Source organism: Solea solea, chromosome 12 (genome assembly GCF_958295425.1).
Source record: "Solea solea chromosome 12, fSolSol10.1, whole genome shotgun sequence".
NCBI lineage: Eukaryota > Metazoa > Chordata > Actinopteri > Pleuronectiformes > Soleidae > Solea > Solea solea.
The window spans coordinates 2,084,603-2,102,900 of NC_081145.1; the positions used below are offsets into that span (position 1 = coordinate 2,084,603).

The window sequence follows — 18,298 nt, forward strand, 5'->3', positions numbered from 1 at the left end:
TTTCAGTTTTTATGTTTGAACAATATTTTTGCGGTGTCGCATGGATGTATTTTATGCTCTGCATAGAGCATAGCCCTTGGGCAGGGGCAGTGATGTTACCCATCATCATGCCCAAGTTTCATTTGAGTCCACCACAGTCACACACCAAAAGAACTAGTTATTCCATTCCACAGCTGTAGACTTTTCCATAGCCCACGAGCGAGGATCTCGTGGGTGACAATCTGTTTTTAAGGCGTAGCATTACGTCTGAAACTTATTTTGACAATCGGTGGTCATGTAATCATGATGTCACGTGTGTTTTTTCCGGGTTAGTTGTCCTGGAAACATGAAGTTCTGCCAGTGCTGTGGTGTTTGTGGATCAGGGTGAAAACAACGACCAGAAATCAAAACAACATATTACTGTATACCACCAGTATGTGTGAAAACACTCACTCTGGCTGTAACTGTTGTTTAGTCCTAAATTTATACTAAGTTTATTAAAAATAGTATATTATGGCTGTAAATTAGTAAGTACAGTTGGTACAGTAAACCAGCAGATTCATGATCATATTATTAGGAACAATAAGAACGTGTACAAGGTGATACAGTGTGGGACTGTGGTTGTTTGATTGTTTGTGTGAGAATTTCGCAAAACTGTACTGACTGTGTTTGGGGGGGGTGTCAGGTAAGTGTTGGGAATTGCCTCAAAAGTAGACAAAGCTTGTCTACCTTTAAATGGTGTGTGTAGAGATAGGTTCCGCTTGTTGAACTGAATGAGGATGATGTGTTCAGGGAGTTACCAAATTATTAGCATCACAGTCAATGCTTCATAGACAAAGCTGCGTCATTCGCACATTATTAAAGCACATCAGCTTTGTCATTGTTCCCTTTACCTTGACCAATTATGCTTAAGGACCTTAACAGCTTAGCAATTGACCTGCACATCAGGCTGGTTTGTTATTCATATTGCTCCCCTTACAGCTTATAATACGAGCTTCTGATTGAATACAGGTTTGGATATGTGTAACATTTGCTTTTTAAAACAACAATACTGAGTTACCTAGCTAATAATAATGTAGTCACATAACGTTCTGAAAACACACAGTGGCTTATTACAGCATGAGAAAAACATTTTGGAATCCCTGGAAACACTCACTCTGGGTACTGCACCTAGGCAGTAGCCAGTTAAAAGTAATTGTTATTAAGTCCTATATTTATACTAAGCTTTATAACCATAAATTATTATTAAAGTACACTTGACATAGTAATCCAACACAGTTATGATCATATTATGAGGAACAATAACAACATGCTGGAAGTGTAACAGTCTGTAACTGTGTGTTTGAGTGCTTGTATGGGAATCTCACAAAAGGGAGTAAAGGGAGTGATGTTGTAATTGTGCTTTTTACAATTGTATGTGTTTTTTTGTTTTTTTTACAGTGGATTGAATTTCCAGGGACGTCACAAAGTTACAGAGGAACAGGAATTGGTTTAAATTATTTCGTTCATTTAATACAACTGTTTTCTGGTATATATTTTACTGTTTCTGTGTGAGTTTTTGTATTTCTATTGGTTAGGTGAAGATGCCTCGCCTGAAGAAGCACAACCGTTCCATCGCGGCCAAGAAGAGCATGGAGGAACGCCTGGCAGCAGTGGTGGCATCTGTGCCTCTGGTCCCCACCACTTGCTTCCCACCACCAACACGTGGTCCCTCACGTATGTGTTCACCTGTTTTCTTTAAATTCTTTGGAGAGTGCATGTGGTCAGTGTCTTTAATGTATTTTGTACGTGCACAATGTATTTGGGTGATGTGTTCTTCTATTTTAATGTTTTGTCTTTTTATCTAGGTCATGGTACTGGTCGTCGCCACCGTGTGAGCACCTGGCCAGTTTCACCCCTGACTGGCAGGAGTCACAAGATGATCATCCCAGCCGAGTCACCTGACAAGAAGGTATTGATTTTGAATTTACAAACATAATTATTTATGTGAGGCGTAGTTATTAATGTTCTTAAATAAATCTTTTCTATTGTTATAGTTTGTTCTTTTTGTCGGTGATTCCCACCTGCGCGCCATTGTTGATGGCCATGTGAAGATTTCGCACAAGCAGCTTTCTTTTGGTCTCATGTCAACGCCAGGGGCTGACGCCAAGGACCTGAGGACTGAGATGGTGAGTGCAGTCCTTCCCAGGACACCTGACCTTGTTTGTGTTCTTGCGCCCAGCAACAACTTGACTAAGGGGACTTTGGATCAGGCTGCAGTGGACTTTGAGGAGCTTCTCACCAGTGCCTTGTCTCGGTGGCCGAAGGCAAGATTATTTTAATATGTTCACGTCTTTCCAATCATAATTAATGTGGCTTTATAGGCTGTTGTAGATAATTTCTTTTTATTTCAATGCATGTTTGTGATTATTATATTGCTTGTTTTTAAATAATGTTATGTGTTGTTATAGTTGTTTGTCCTGGACTTCCCTCCGCGCCGGAACGTGGATCAGGACTTGCAGGAACTTTTTCGCCAGGAGTTTCACCGTGTGGCTGCACGCAAGGGTATGGACCAAAAATATTTAGTTCAGTCTAATTCAAGTTGTACGTGTCATTGGCTTTTATGGCATATGGAGAAAGATCATTTCTGTCACATTCAGAATGTTTTTAAATTAATATGATGCAAACAGATTTTATTTTATTTAAACAAACATTATATTTGTTTGTTTAGGTGTGAGGTACTACTCTATTGCAGAGTTCTTTCCTCTCAGCCAGCGTGACCTGTGGAGTTGGGATGGGGTAAGTGGAAATTATTTGTTTATTGTCCTTTCTTACCTTTACATATATACTATTTTTTTTTTCAGAGTTTGTTAAAGCACTGTATAAATGAAATGTGTTATTATTATTATCATCATTATTAATAAGTTGATCAGACAAAGTTTGTTTTGCAGATTAGCAACAGTATTGACAGTGCTGTTAATTTGAGTTTGATCTCATATTTTTGCAGGTGCACCTGAGTGATGGATCTGGGATGAGGACGCTGGTGACATTGCTATGCGACAAATCCAGTCTGGAGCTAGCGATGGCTGTTGCACAGGAGGAGTCGCGTAGCATGTTGCCAGCTGTTCCTGCTCCTGCTCCTCGTCTGGCTCCGAGGTTGGTTGTGGTTGGAGAGGCCCGCTCTCCACGTCCGTTGCACAACCCATTGGATTGGAAGGTGGTTGAACCACGCAGGACGGTAAATGAGTTGCACACTTTGTGTTTTAGGAGAAACAGAAACATTTCCAAGCAATTCACTGCACAAATGGTCAAAATGTACATGTATAAAATTATATTTTTCATTACAGGGGAGCAGCTCGCCCCCTAAGGGAGGGAAGGTTCAGCTCAGGGTATGTTTTGTTTTTTAATTCACCTTTTGATATCTATGTTTATTGATTGATGTATCTATCTGTATGTTTTCTCAACGGAAGTTGTGACTAAAATTCTTTCTTTTTTGTCTCACAAGGATTGTTACATCCCTCTCACTCCTGTGTGGTTCAGCCCACCAATGTTGGAGATGATGGACAGTGTCCGTCCGGGCAATCTTGATCAGAAGGAGCCCAGTACTTCTGCCAAGGGACCAACGGTAATGTGCATGCAAGAGTGTTTATTAGCCAATGATTCAATTTGGAAAAATGAACTGTCAAGACTGATGTCATTATTTGAAGTTGTTGCAATTTAAGCATTTTGTTATTATTCTTTTAGGGGGTCAAGCGTCCTAGGAGCCCTTTTGCTTCAAAGAAGAGCTGTGGGAAACAGAAGGTTTGAGACGTTGTATTTGTTTTCTAGTGTTTGGCAGTAAATTGTGTAAGAACATGGAAGTAATTTGTTTGCTGTTTTTTTTTCTAAGGTCAAGGTGGAGGAGTGGCCTGAACTTCCCAAGGCTGTGTCGGTAAATGCACATTGTGTGAAAGTTGTATAATTTTATGAATGGATTATGCAACACCTTGTTATTTTATTCATACTGTAAATTGGAAGGGCTGTGGGAACCAGCTGGTTGAGCGTGTTACATTTTATTTCTGGTGTTGGGCAGTAAATTGTGGAAGAGCATGCAGTTAATGTGTTTGCTGTGTTCTTTTTTGTTTTTGTCTCAGGTGGAGGTGGGGGATTGGCCTGGAGTGCCCAAGGCTGTGGAGGTAAGGGCAGATTGTGTGAATGTATATAAATGTATTCTGTTAAACAAATGTCACTGTTTATATTAGTAGTTGATGGTCAAGATTGACTTGCATATGCAAATGTTGAATTTTCCAATATTTGATTCCCTGAAAAGTATCACAAGTCCGGGCTGTTATAAATGTACAGATACAGCTGTGTTACAATGTGTAACAAGATTTTTTTTTTTTTTTTTCATCAGGAGGTCCCTGTGGAGCGTCCCCGCAGACGCATTGTCTTCAAGAAGAGGTGTACTTCTCAGCAGGTTTGTCATTATTTAGATTATGATTTTATAAAGAATTTAGTTAGTGTTGATAGTGCTCAAACATTGTGGCAGCTGTAACATAGTGATGAAGTTATTGTGAAGTCATGGTGAGTCTAACATTCAGTGTGTTTTGTAGCAGGTTGCAGCTGCAGATGTTGTGGAGGTGATGAGTGGACCATCACCTGTGACCATTGAAGACTGTCCCCCTATGCACAGCTCCCCAGACCTCATCCAAAGTAAGGTTGCTGCTAATGTTGATACTTTGCCGGTAACGTTTGATGCTGGGTCTGTTAGTTCAGGTGAAGAGGAGATCATAGTGGTCTCTGATACAGACAGTGAGGGTTCCATTTCTTTTGGGTGGACTGATACATTGCCATTAGCGCAAGGTTCACGGTCTGTTGGGGCAGGTATAGATGAGGTCACAGTGATCTCTGATACAGACAGTGAGGGTTCCATTTCTTTTGGGTGCCTTGATACTGTGCCGCGAAGTTTTGGGGTGCGTTCTGTGAGGGGATCCTTTCATCAGGGGGATCAGCGTTTTAAATATAGAGGTGTACAGTGTATGGCAGTAAGTTTGGCTGCCATGGCAATGCATAAGACCAAGAGTGTGTTTTCTTGGCATACGAGACATCTGGACGATGCTGTTGTTTGTGGTGACAAGATCTACACATCTTTGCGTGACAATAACTTGATTTGTGGTGGGCACAATATCCCATGTATTCCAGAGTTACCAAAGCAGTTAGATAGACGTGGCCATAGTTATGAGTTTGAGTATGGTGACTTTGTGACTGGGGATGTCAATGTGGTTGAGGGAGAGTTTATTGATGCAGGTGTGTGCACAACTCTCAAGGACGGTTTGAAAAAGATGTGTATGGAATATGACACATGCTTTTTCACATTGTTATCCCGTACTTGTGGGATTATTAGGGAAGGAGAACAGTTTGCTGTTGTTGACTCTCATGCATGCAGTGCAGATGGGATGGTGCATCCCAACGGAAAGAGTGTTGTTGTGTATTTTAGTAGTCTTGAACACTTGATTCAGCATGTTAGCTGTTTTGCTGCAGGATTCAGAGGGACACAGAAGTTGTTTGAGATTGCTGGTGTTCGTGTCACTGTCAAAGTAGATGGTGGTGCTAGCCAGTCATCTTCATGTAAGATTGGTGCAAAGCGCAAGGCTACTACAATGCCTACTCGTACTTCAAAGAGGGTTAAAAGGAGTGATCCAATTGATTCAGATGTAGCATTTGTTAGTGAGGTTACAGTTAAGGAGTTGGTGTTTAACCCTGTTCGCAATGATGTAGCTCGAACTTTATGTGACAAATTACATGTTGAGTCAGAGAAAGTCGATGATGTGTTTTCAATAGTTGGTGTGTTGGGGGCTCCGTGCAAAAAGGACACAATAGTTGGTGATGGCAACTGTTTTTTTAGATCAGTCAGTCAAGCTGTGTGTGGTTCACAAAAGAATCACAGGAAAATTAGATTAGCTGTAGTTAAACAATTAGAAGGTAATGCTGTAGCTTATGAGAGCATTTTGAGAAGTGAGTTCTCGTCAGTGTCAGATTATGTCATTAAGTCAAGGATGCGTTATGTCGGCAGTTGGGCGACAGAGGTTGAGATTCAAGCAGCAGCAGATTGTTTAGGAGTTTCTATTTTCACTTACATGGGTGATCGCTGGCTTGAATATAGTTGTAAGAATAGCCAATTTTCCAGTCAGGCAGTGTACTTAGAACATGTCAATGGTAACCACTATGAGACTGTTGTTTGTGTTCATCAGCCACAGTCACAGTTTTGTTATGGTTACTGCAAAGTAGGTGAGACTACAACAGGCTACAATCTTAGACCGCACAGTGAAGTACAGGCACAGGCAACAGGCAAGATGTGTACTTCTAATGTAAACTATCAGTTTTCCAAATATCTGAAAAGTACATATGTTTTCAAAAAGAAAATTCATTATAGAGAAAATATGCTAGAGAAGTTGAAACGTCGGGAATGGTCTAATGTAAAATACATGCAAGATTTCACCTATAGAAGGAAAAAGAATGACTTAAGTAAATTAAAATATACAGAAGATGTCAGCCTTAGAGAGAAGAAGAAGAATTCAAATAAAGTAAAGTACACACAAGATGTTAGTTATAGAGAAAAAAAGAAGCATTTAAATAAAGTTAAGTATACACAAGATGTCAGCCATAGAGATAAAAAGAAACAGATGAGCAAAAATAGGTACTGTTTAAATGTGAGCTACAGACAGAATAAAAGAAGGAGTAGTGTAAGAAAGTACAATAGTAATCCAGATTTTCAGGAGAGTGTTAGAGCAGGGAACAAATTGAAAAAACAGCTATTGAAAGACAAGGCAGTAGATTTTGATTTTGTCATGGAGCAGTTCTTGTCTAAAGTGAAAGATGGACCAGATTTTGTGTGTTGTGTTTGTCAAAGGTTGTTGTTTAAATATCAGGTGTTAAACTGTAATAAAAGTCACTATAACAAGAGTGCAGACATGACTTTAATTGCAGCAAAATGTATTTCAGAGGAGTATTTACATAAATGTAATGACAATTGTGCAAGTTCATGTCAGTTGTTGGATTCACCTAGAGGACACTTGTGGATTTGTTACAATTGCAATTCCAAGATAAAGAGAAAAATGATTCCTGCTGAATGTGTTGTTAATAATTTAAGTGTTCATCCTGTTCCGCCTGAATTGGCTTGTTTAAATAGTTTAGAGCAACATTTGATTGCATTGCACATTCCCTTTATGAAAGTGTTGGCATTGCCTAAAGGAGGACAAAATGGTGTTCATGGACCAGTGACGTGTGTGCCTGCAAATATTGTGGAGACCAATAATTTGCTTCCTCGTTCCAATATGGAGGGGTCTTTGTTGCGTGTTAAACTGAAGCGTAAGTTAACGTATAAAGGACATTATGAGTATCAGTTTGTTGACACAATGCACATAAGGCAGGCTTTGTCGTATTTAAAACAGAATAACATGTACTATAAAGATGTTGTTTTTAATGAGGAATGGTTGAATGAGTTTTGTCGGGAACAAGACAATGACAGTGTAGTACAGGGAGGTGATGGTAGTGTGGAAAGGGATGGAACACCTGCTGAGGTGGATGATGGTGAGGATGAACTGTTGCATGACAGGCAGCAACATTGTATGTTCCAAGACACTTGTCTCATGCCTGTAGATATTGGTCAGGAAACGCTTGATCAGTATGTTGAGGGTGTTTTTAATGTGGCTCCAGCAGAAGGTAATAATCCTGTGAAATTGCTTTCTAATCGTGAAAATGAAGCTAAATGTTTTCCAGTGTTGTTTCCACAGGGACATTCTGTGTTTCATGACAATAGAGAGCATCGGTTGACATTGTCGCGCTATTTCAATAACCGCATTCTTCATGCTGATGGCAGGTTTGCCCAGAATGTGGAGTATATTTTTTTTGCACAGTACATGTCAGAGTTGGAGCAGGTTGTGTCGAATGTGTCCATAGCTTTGAGGAAAGGCAAAGGAAGTCATGTTCCTAAAAGAGTTAGAGATGTGGTGAATAATGAGGAGTCTTTAAGGAAGTTGTTAGAGTTTGATGATGGTTATCGTTTCCTTAAGCCTATTAGAGGCACTCCTTCATTTTGGCAGGCAGCACAGCGGGATCTACTTGCGTGTGTGCGTCAGCTTGGTGTACCCACTTGGTTCTGTTCATTTTCTGCAGCGGACATGCGCTGGACTAACTTACTTGGTAGTATTTTGAAACAGGAAGGGAGAAAACAGACAGCTGAGGAGTTAGAGTGGGCAGAAAAATGTGAGTTGTTGCGTCGTAATCCTGTAACTGCAGCTAGAATGTTTGATTTTCGATGGCATTGTTTTTTGAGGGAAGTCCTTATGTCTCCTTCAAACCCTATAGGTAAAATTAAGGACTATTTTTATCGTGTTGAATTTCAGCAGCGCGGGTCTCCACATGTACATTGCCTGTTTTGGATTGAGAATGCCCCCTTAATTGACCAAAACTCAGATGAAGAGGTAGTTGAGTTTATTGACCAATATGTTACAAGTGAACTACCCTCTGATGATGACACATTATTGGACATTGTGTCGTCTGTGCAGGTGCATTCAAAGCGCCACTCTAAAACATGTAAAAAGAAAAACACAGTGTGCCGTTTTAATTTTCCGAGACCAGCATCTGCACAAACATTTATTAGTCGTGTTAAAGTTGATGAGGAGATAGTAGAATGTAATTGTGAAAAAATTGATTCAACAGAGACTTTGTGCCTTAAATGTAAAGAGCGTGATTTTGAAGAAAGAAAGGCGCGTAAAGTAAGGGCTCATGAAATTTTGGAAAAAATTAAGGAAGCACTGTCAGATGAAAATCAGAGCTTTGATACAGTGGAGCAGTTGTTTGAAAATTTAAATATAACTCAGGAAGCATTTGAAGATGCATTCAATCGGACGACTACAGGTACCAAAGTAGTGTTAAAGAGGCAGGTGAAAGAGGCTTGGGTTAACCAGTACAGTAAGCAACTTTTGAAGTGTTGGAATGCAAACTTGGACATTCAGTATGTGGTGGATGCCTATGCATGTGTTGTGTATATAATTTCATACATTTCAAAGGCAGAAAAGGAAATGGGGTTGTTGTTATCAAATGCCCAAAGGGAAGCAGCTAAAGATGGTAATGTTAGTGCTAAAGAGGCTTTGAAAAAACTAGGTGGTGTTTATTTACACAACAGGGATGTGTGTGCTCAGGAAGCAGTGTATAGGTTGACTAACATGCATTTGAAGGAGTGTTCTAGGAAGGTCATGTTTGTACCAACAGGGGAGAATGTAGTTAAGATGAGTTTGCCTTTAAATGTGTTAAAACAAAGGGCAGCTACAAATGATATTAACACAGAAGAGATGTGGATGACCAGTTTGGTTGACAGGTATAAGAACAGGCCCAATGATAGCATATTTAATGACATGTGTATTGCAACATTTGCTTCAGAGTATCGGGTATTAAGTAAAAACGAAAACTGTAAAACAAAAATTGCGTTGAGCAACAATTGTGGTTTTGTTACAAAGAGAGTCAGAACAGAACCTGCTGTCGTGCGTTATGCTCGGTTCTCAGTAACAAAAAATCCAGAATTGTTTCATTTGAGTAGATTGCAGTTGTTCATGCCATATCGTGTTGATGATCAGTTAAAACCAGAGGGTTTTGAAATGTTCCAACAGTTTTATAACAATGGTAATGTTGTGTTGTGTGACGGATCTGTACATCAAGTAAAAACAGTGGTTGATGATAATAGGAGCAGGTTTGAAGTTGATGCAGACATGTTAGACGATATTCAAAATAGGATTAATTTAGATGGTGTGGAAGAAGATGCGTGGTGTCAGTTGTGTCCAGAACAGGAGTTGGAACGTTTAGAGGCTGTGGAGGAAATGGCAGAGAGACAGGAAGCAGAGGTCGATCAGCATGAGCATATTCCAGATTTAGCTGTTGATCGTGAACAGGTACAACATTTAGAAAAAAGGAACAATGTAATGTGTAGGAGTGATGGCTTGTCATTGGTTAGGTCTTTGAATGATACACAAATGCATGTTTTTTATCAAACTCGGCAGTGGTGTTTAGATAAGTGTTCAGGGAAAAATCCACCTCCTCTACATGTCTTTATTACAGGTGGTGCTGGAACTGGTAAAAGTCATTTAATCAAAGCTATTCAGTACGAGTCAATGAGGTTATTATCACCGTTGTGCAGTAATCCTGACAATGTGAGTGTTTTAATAACTGCACCAACAGGTATTGCTGCATACAATCTGAATGCAGCAACAATTCACCACACATTCAGTATTGGAGTAGATGTACGCTTACCGTACAGTCCACTAGGTGAAGAAAAGATCAATTCTCTCCGTGCAAAATTCACTGATTTGCAAATTTTGATAATAGATGAAATCTCAATGGTAAATCCCAATCTTTTGGCATACATTCACGGTAGATTACGGCAAATGAAACAGAGTGGTAACCTCCCATTTGGAAACATTTGTGTCATTGCTGTCGGAGATTTTTACCAGTTACCTCCAGTAAGAGGAAAACCCCTGTATGTGGAGGATTTGAATATTGACTTGTGGTCTTTGTTTTCAGTTGTGCATTTAACAAAAGTAATCAGGCAGAAAGATAGTGCGTTTGCGGAATTGTTGAACAGGGTCAGGACTCATAGCAAAGGGACACCAATGTTAAGAAGTGATGTTGACACTTTAAAACATTGTGAAACTGGTGAAGTCAGCTTAGCTTTACACATTTATGCGACAAATCAACAAGTCAATGCACATAATATTCAGCGTTTGTATGATGTGTGTCGTGACTATGTCACTATTGAAGCTCAGGATTTTCAGAACAACCGGAGAACAGGGAAGTTGGAGTTAATTCAAGGCCATCATGCTAAAGCTAAGAATACTTATTTGGCTGAACAGTTGTTGTTAGGTGAGGGTGCACGTGTGATGTTGTGCCAAAATGTTGATGTGAGTGATGGCCTGGTGAATGGAGCTTGTGGTGTTGTAACACGTATCGTCAAATCAGAGGGTGTTCAGTTTCCAATAAAGGTTTATGTTAAATTTGATGATGAGAAAGTAGGTGCAGAGAGGAGACGACAATCACCAAGTGTTTCAGCTGATTTAGCAGGTTCTACAGCTATTGCTCCAGAGGAGGAGAGAGCTTGTAAGAAAGGTGGTTTGAGACGTCAATACCCACTTAAGTTAGCATGGGCGTGTACAATACACAAAGTTCAGGGCATCACAGTAAATAATGTTGTTGTTTGTTTTGACAAGATATTTGCAGCTGGACAGGCGTATGTTGCTCTAAGTCGAGTCAGGAGTTTGTCAGGTTTGATCATTGAACAGTTTGACGAGAAGAAGATTTATTGTAGGGGTGACATTAAAGATGCAATCCAAACAATGTCTCCATTCTTAGTTGATAGTTTATTAGGGCAGCAATTGAGGGCAAGCAGGTTTGGTGTTTTTTTGATGAATGTGCAGGGATTGACTCGACATGTGCCAGATTTGGTGTTGTGTACACAGCAGTTACAGCTGAACTGTATTGCTGTCACTGAGACATGGTTAGCAGCAGATTTTTCAATGGAATCAATAAATATTGAGGGTTATAGTTTTTATGGTTGTTCACGCAGTTCATCTTACAGTAGTGATGACCCCAGACTTGTTACATTAAAAGATCAACTACATGGTGGTGTTGGCATTTATATTGCACCAAACACAGAATTTGAGATAAAAGAAGTTCCTCCTTTTAATTTGGAGTGCATAGTGTCCAAATTTACTTCACATAATCTAGTTATTGCAGTTATATATCGACCACCATGTTATCCCATGACATTATTTAAGAAACATTTAGGCAACTTTCTTGATTGGCTGGATTCAGTAAATGGAACCATTGCAGTCATGGGAGACTTTAATGATGATATTTTGAAATCATCAGCAACTTGTCCACTTTTAACAGCAAAAGGATATTTGCAAATTGTAACAAAAGCTACAACAGAGAAGGGCACTTTAATTGATCACATTTATGTTAAAAGAGCAGATAATGGGGCAGAATCATTAGTGCTGCCTACATACTTTAGTGATCATGAGGCAGTCTTATGTTTATTGAAGTGATTGCAGTTTATCCCTCCACATTGTGGTTGCTTGACTCAACATGACAACTGGAATAATCAATGTTTTAGTTGTTTTCAGTCTCTTTGATGAATAGTTTGTGGGCATGTGTTGCTACATTATGAATTTAAATGTGTGAAATGTATGAGATATGTTATGGCTGTATATGAAATTGCTGTTGTATTTGTTGTATGTAGTGTGTCATTGCTGTTTATGAAATTGCTGTTGTATTTGTGGTATGAAATGTGTTATTGCTATACATGAATTGCTGTTGTGTTTTTTGTATAAAATGTGTTAATACACTATGAAATTGCTTTTGTATGAGATGTGTTGTTGTGTTGTATTGATATTGTTGTTAGTGTAATTATATTGTTGTTATGTAATGATATTGTTGTTAGTGTAAATTACCTATTTGTTTTGCTGTGCAGATTCCTGTGTATTCAGGGTTGTAGGTTGTGTTTGTGTATAAATGTATTTAAATTTGTATTTATGTCACATCATGAAGACAATGTAATAAAACAATTATGTTACTGTTTGAATAAATGACATGTATGTCCAACACTGTCATGCATTTGCTGTTTGTCTATGTATGTCTATGTCTATCTCTCTTCTTTCTACCCTGCTCCTCCATTATAACTTTGTCTTCCCCTCTTTTTGCCCCCCCACTTCTCCCCTGTAACCTCTTTCACTTTTCCACCCCAACCATTCAAGGCAGATGGCTACATATGTTTGTTTCTGGTTCTATCTGAGATATCTTCGTGTTTTTAAAAGTTCTTCAACTTTTTAAACAGTGGAGTTCTCTCCACTGTTGCTCAATGTGTGAACTGTTGGAATTCTCTACTATGTGTATTACACTTACTGAAGTATTAAGTATGTCAGAAATTATGGCTGTTTTTATTTGGCAATCTAAATAAAAGTTTGTACTCCTTTCAATTTCCTGGTTGTTTTTTTTTGGCTATGTCATGTAAGCTGCAGTTGTAAAGTTGTCCTAATGCATACATTTTCTTGAAGTGTAGCAAAATCAGTGTTCTGCATGTTTGTGTTGCAAAAGTGTTTTTATATTCATATTTCATACATGATAATTATGCACACTCATCATAAGAGCGTTATATTAAATGAGTTTTGTACAATCTGTTATGTCAAACAGATGTACTAAAGTCTTAAGTCTTTGCTCAATGTCCCCACCAGCAAAGTCAGAGAGCACTTCCTGTTGGGTGAAAGGTGTGCCGTAAACGTGTTCAAGGAAGGTCCCTTGACTCACATAGCAAGTTTTGTGCGGATTGGACAATGTACAGCCCAGTTAAAGGCCACTTTCTGTTTAAGATGGCCAACTTCCTGTTGGGTGAAAAGCGTGTCCGTAAACTGTTCATGGAAAGTCCCTTGACTCACATATCAAGTTTCGTGCAGATCAGACATTGTACAGCCCAATTAAAAGGGCACTTCCTGTTTAAAATGACCAACTTCCTGTTGGGTGAAAGTTGTGTCCGTAAACGTGTTCATGGAAGGTCCCTTGACTCACACATCAAGTTTCGTGCGGATCGGACAATGTACAGCCCAGTTAAAGGGCACTTCCTGTTTAAAATGGCCAACTTCCTGTTGGGTGAAAGGCGTGTCCGTAAACGTGTTCAGGGTAGGTCCCTTGACTCACATATCAAGTTTCGTGCGGATCGGACATTGTACAGCCCAGTTAAAAGGGCACTTCCTGTTTAAATAGCCAACTTCCTGTTGGGTGAAAGGCGTGTCTGTAAACGTGTTCATGGAAGGTCCCTCGACTCACATATCAAGTTTCGTGCGGATTGGACATTGTACAGCCCAGTTAAAAGGGCACTTCCTGTTTAAAATGGCCAACTTCCTGTTGGGTGAAAGGCGTGTCCGTAAACGTGTTCAGGGAAGGTCCCTCGACTCACTTATCAAGTTTCGTGCGGATCAGACATTGTACAGCCCAGTTAAAAGGGCACTTCCTGTTTAAAATGACCAACTTCCTGTTGGGTGAAAGCTGTGTCCGTAAACTTGTTCAGGGTAGGTCCCTTGACTCACATATCAAGTTTCATGTGGATCGGACATTGTAAAAGACAGACATTGGTGAGGATCAGAGCAGCACATTGATTTGTTTTTATAATGCAAGCTGTTTCATTTGTGCATTTATCTTGCCATTGAGCTTTGAAGGAAAATTACATTTTGCTGTTTACCTGTTAAAAAAAAAAGAAGAAGGAAAAATGTTTTCAATTTGTTAAGAGCCTTGAGAAAATATTGCAACTGATTTTATTTATGTTTTGCTTAATTTAATTTAATGATTAAGTGCAATATAGGCTGTGGTATTGGTATTGGTTCAATATGTGCAATAATTGCAAGTTTTAATAAACATAGAACCAGCCCGGCCCTCCACTTGTACCATTTAATTTTTTTGGCCCCCCCCTGTATTTGACTGAAAAACTGTTTATGTTAGATTTGACAGATTTGTAGGCAAATGCCTCCATCATGTGGCGAAAAAGGGTATTGCATGAAAAAACTACTGCATTTTGCCATGGCAACACCGTTAAACGATTTCTTCTCATATTAGGCACGCATCATCTACAATGTGTTTTGTTTTTTTTCAGAAATTTTGAGTATGATACAAAGAAGTCTGTAAAAGTTATAAGGGAATTGTGAATTTGTTATATTTTCTGTTACTACCAGGAGGCGCTGTTTTTAAAATGTACAGTTTTTGCATAGACTTCGTCAGCCATGGTCCATCTTGAACCCCTAGCACATTTGGTTGGAAAAGGACCTTCTATCGCAAAGTTATAAGAGTTTTGAGTAAAACCTTTGCAGTGTTGACATGGCAACACCGTTGAAGGATTTGTTATCATATTATGCACACATCATCTACCATGTGTTTTAAATGTTTTCACCTATCTTGAGTTTGCTACAATAAATTATGTAAAAGTTATATGCGAAATTGTGATTGAAATTGTGACATGTGTTGTATTTTCTGTTACCACCAGGAGGCGATGTTTTCAAAATTTACAGTTTTTGCATAGACATCTTTAGCAAGGGCCCATCATCGATTGTCACTAGTTTGGTTAATATATGACCTTCCATGGCAAAGTTATAAGAAATTGATGTGTGTTGCGAGGAATCGTGATTTTCGCCAACTTTGCCGCCCTTCTTCTTGTTCGCCGTGATACTTAATGAAAAGATTTTGATACCTTTGGATCCTCAACTTGTCCACAGTGACCTCACAAAGTTTGAAGGTGATCCCATTAAAGCTCTATGACAAGTGCGTTCACATACCATTGGTGCGAAATGGCCAAAATCTGCAATACATTTACTTTCAATCCAAGATGGCGGCTTTCCTGTTAGTTTTAGAGCATAGGCTGCTTTGAATTTTTTGACCGTCCCGACCTAAGGAACGCGTGAGTACCAGGTTTAGTGCATGTACATTCAACGTGCTCCTCAGGAGGACAAGTGTTAGGGGTTATAAGAGTTTTGCCTTTTGTTGAGAAAAATATGAATGAACACCAACTTTGGCGCCCCCTATCTCGAAAACCATGCGACATTTTGAAAAACTTTTAATAACTTTAGATCCTCAACTTGTCCACAGTGACCTCACCTAGTTTGAAGGTGATCCCATAAAAGCTCTATGACAAGTGCGTTCACATACCATTGGTGCAAAATGGCCAAAATCTGCCAAAAATGTACTTTCAATCCAAGATGGCGGCTTTCCTGTTAGTTTTAGAGCTTCGGCTACGCTGACTTTTTTGACCGTCTGGCCCTAAGGAACGCGTGAGTACCAAGCTTCGTGCATGTACATTCAACGTGCTCCTCAGGAGGACAAGTTTTACGGGTTGTAAGAGTTTCGCCTCTTGTTGTGAAAAATATGGATCAACGCCAACTTTGGCGCCCCCATCTCGTACACCGAGCGACATTTTAAAAAGCTTTCAGGAACTTATGCTCGGCAACTTGTTCACAGTGACCTAACCAACTTTCAAGGTGATCGCACAAAAACTCTAGGACAAGTTCATTCAAATATCAGGTGTCATAGTGTCTGCTGTCACCAGGGGGCGCTGTTTTTGAAAGTGAATATTTTCATATAGGCGTCTTCAGGGCTGGACTATCATCAATCCTAGCAAGTTTGGTTCAGATTGGACTCGGATTCGCAAAGTTGTAGCAGTTTGTTTATTTGTCACAAATATCTGACTTTGCAGTGTTGCCATGGCAACACCGTTGAACGATTTGTTATCATATTAAGCACGCATCATCTATCATGTGTTTTGACTGTTTTCACAAATTTTGGGTTTGATACGATTAACTATGTAAAAGTTATTACCGAAATTGTGTACTTTTTGTATTTTCTGTTACCACAAGGAGGCGCTGTGCTAAAAATGTACGTTTTTTTCACAGACTTCTTCAGCAATAGTCCATCATCAACCCTAGGTAATTTGGTTGGGATGTGACCTTCTATCGCAAAGTTATTAGAGTTTTGTTGCCTGTGGCGAAAAATTAAAATTTTCATCAACTTTGCCGGCCCCTTTCTCGTACGCCATGATACTTATTAAAAAGTTTTTAGGAACTTTAGATCCTCAACTTGTCCATAGTGACCTCAGCAAGTTTAAAGGTGATCCCATGAAAGCTCTAGGACAAGTTCGTTCAAATACCGATGGTGCGATATGGCCAAAATCATCAAAAAATGAACTTTCACTCCAAGATGGCGGCTTTCCTGTTTGTTTTAGAGCTTCGGCTACGCTGACTTTTTTGACCAGCCCGACCTAAGGAACGCGTGTACCAAGTTTCGTGCATGTACATTAAACGTGCTTCTCAGGCCTACGCGTTTTCGGGGGTGGAGCAGTTATTTGCCCCGCCCACTTTCATTTTTTGACGCACATTTCCCGAAACACTAATAAACGTAAATTTACACCAGGTCTGATGCGCTTGCAAAAATTGGTGAGTTTTGGAGCGTGTTCAGGGCCTCTAAAACGCGATTTACTTTGGTGAAGAGGAAGAAGAAGAATAATCTTTACAATTACAATAGGGTTCTTGCAACCAAGTTGCTCGAACCCTAATAATCTTCACAGTTTCAATAGGGTTCTTGCAACCAAGTTGCTCGAACCCTAATAACTAGTACCGCAAGCGGTAATTGACGGGTTCGAGCTTGACGGCTCGCGAGTCCCCGTGCGTCCACGTCGCAGCGCGAGTCCTCTTCCTCATCTTCCGTTCATTCACCGTTTGTGGTACTGGTTATTTTCAGCTGCATCCCCGCGCAATGTCAGGCGTGTCCTTTTAAAATGGCTGTCTTCCTGTTGGGTGAAAGGCGTGTCCGTAAACGTGTTTAGGGAAGGTACCTTGACTTACATAACAAGTTTCGTGTGGATCGGAGAATGTCAGACTTTACTTCCTGTTTCGGGAGTTGTACTTCCTGTAAAGCGGTCATCCTTTACAGACATGTTCAGGGCGGGTCTGAGGTCTGAGGTCTAACAGTGTGATTTCGTCTATAAGTTGTTATTTTTGTGAAAAACAACTGATGGTATCAGAATTGAAGCTGAATTTTAGAAATAACTAGTTATTTTTGTGATGGAACATCTGATGGTATAAGAATTTAGGGTGCATTTTCTCTTTTTTCCCTCTATTACTTTTTCTCTCTTCCCATTTTCCCTGTTTTTTTTTCCTTGGCCCCTCTTGCAGTACCTTTTGCCCCATCTTTCCCTTTCAGAGCAGCATGAGAAACTGTAAATGTTAGATTTGATAGATTTGTAGGCAAATGCCTCCATCATGTGGCGAACAAAGGTTACTGCACTGACGAACAACTCAGTAGAGTGGATATGTGTAGTGTTCTTATGTCAACACCATTGAACGATTTGTTATCATATTCAGCAAGCATCATCTACCATGTGTTTTACATGTTTTCATTCATTTTGAGTATGATACAATGAAATTTGTTAAAGTTATAAGGGAAATTGTGAAATTGTATTTTCTGTTACCACCAGAAGGCGCTGTTTTTAAAATGTACAGTTTTTGCATAAGCATCTTCAGCAAGATCCCATCATCGATCGTCACTAGTTTGGTTAAGATCTAACCTTTCATCGCAAAGTTATAAGAGTTTGTTGTTGTAGCGAAATACCAGACGTCATATTGTCTGCCGTCAACAGGGGGCACTGTTTTTGAAAGTGAATATTTTCATATAGGCATCTTCAGGGATTGACTATCATCAATCCTAGCAAGTTTGGTTCAGATTGGAATAGCATTCGCAAAGTGGTAGCAGTTTGTTTTTTGTCGCAAATATCTGACTTTGC

The 18,298-nt window shown here is 39.5% G+C and overlaps 1 protein-coding gene and 1 long non-coding RNA gene across 2 annotated transcripts; both read left to right on the top strand.

Annotated features, from left to right (window-relative positions):
• The first annotated feature begins 1,262 nt into the window (after positions 1 to 1,262).
• On the top strand, positions 1,263 to 3,765 carry LOC131469961 (uncharacterized). Its single transcript, XM_058645433.1, has 8 exons — positions 1,263 to 1,930; positions 2,016 to 2,285; positions 2,430 to 2,523; positions 2,690 to 2,757; positions 2,966 to 3,196; positions 3,306 to 3,347; positions 3,464 to 3,583; positions 3,703 to 3,765. The coding sequence occupies exons 1-8, from the start codon at positions 1,775 to 1,777 to the stop codon at positions 3,763 to 3,765; spliced, it is 1,044 nt and encodes a 347-aa protein (XP_058501416.1). The 5' UTR covers positions 1,263 to 1,774.
• A 90-nt stretch (positions 3,766 to 3,855) lies between these two features.
• Positions 3,856 to 4,393, top strand: LOC131470682 (uncharacterized). Its single transcript, XR_009241913.1, has 3 exons — positions 3,856 to 3,889; positions 4,092 to 4,133; positions 4,352 to 4,393. It is a non-coding gene; the product is annotated as an uncharacterized LOC131470682 (long non-coding RNA).
• The last annotated feature ends 13,905 nt before the right edge of the window (positions 4,394 to 18,298 follow it).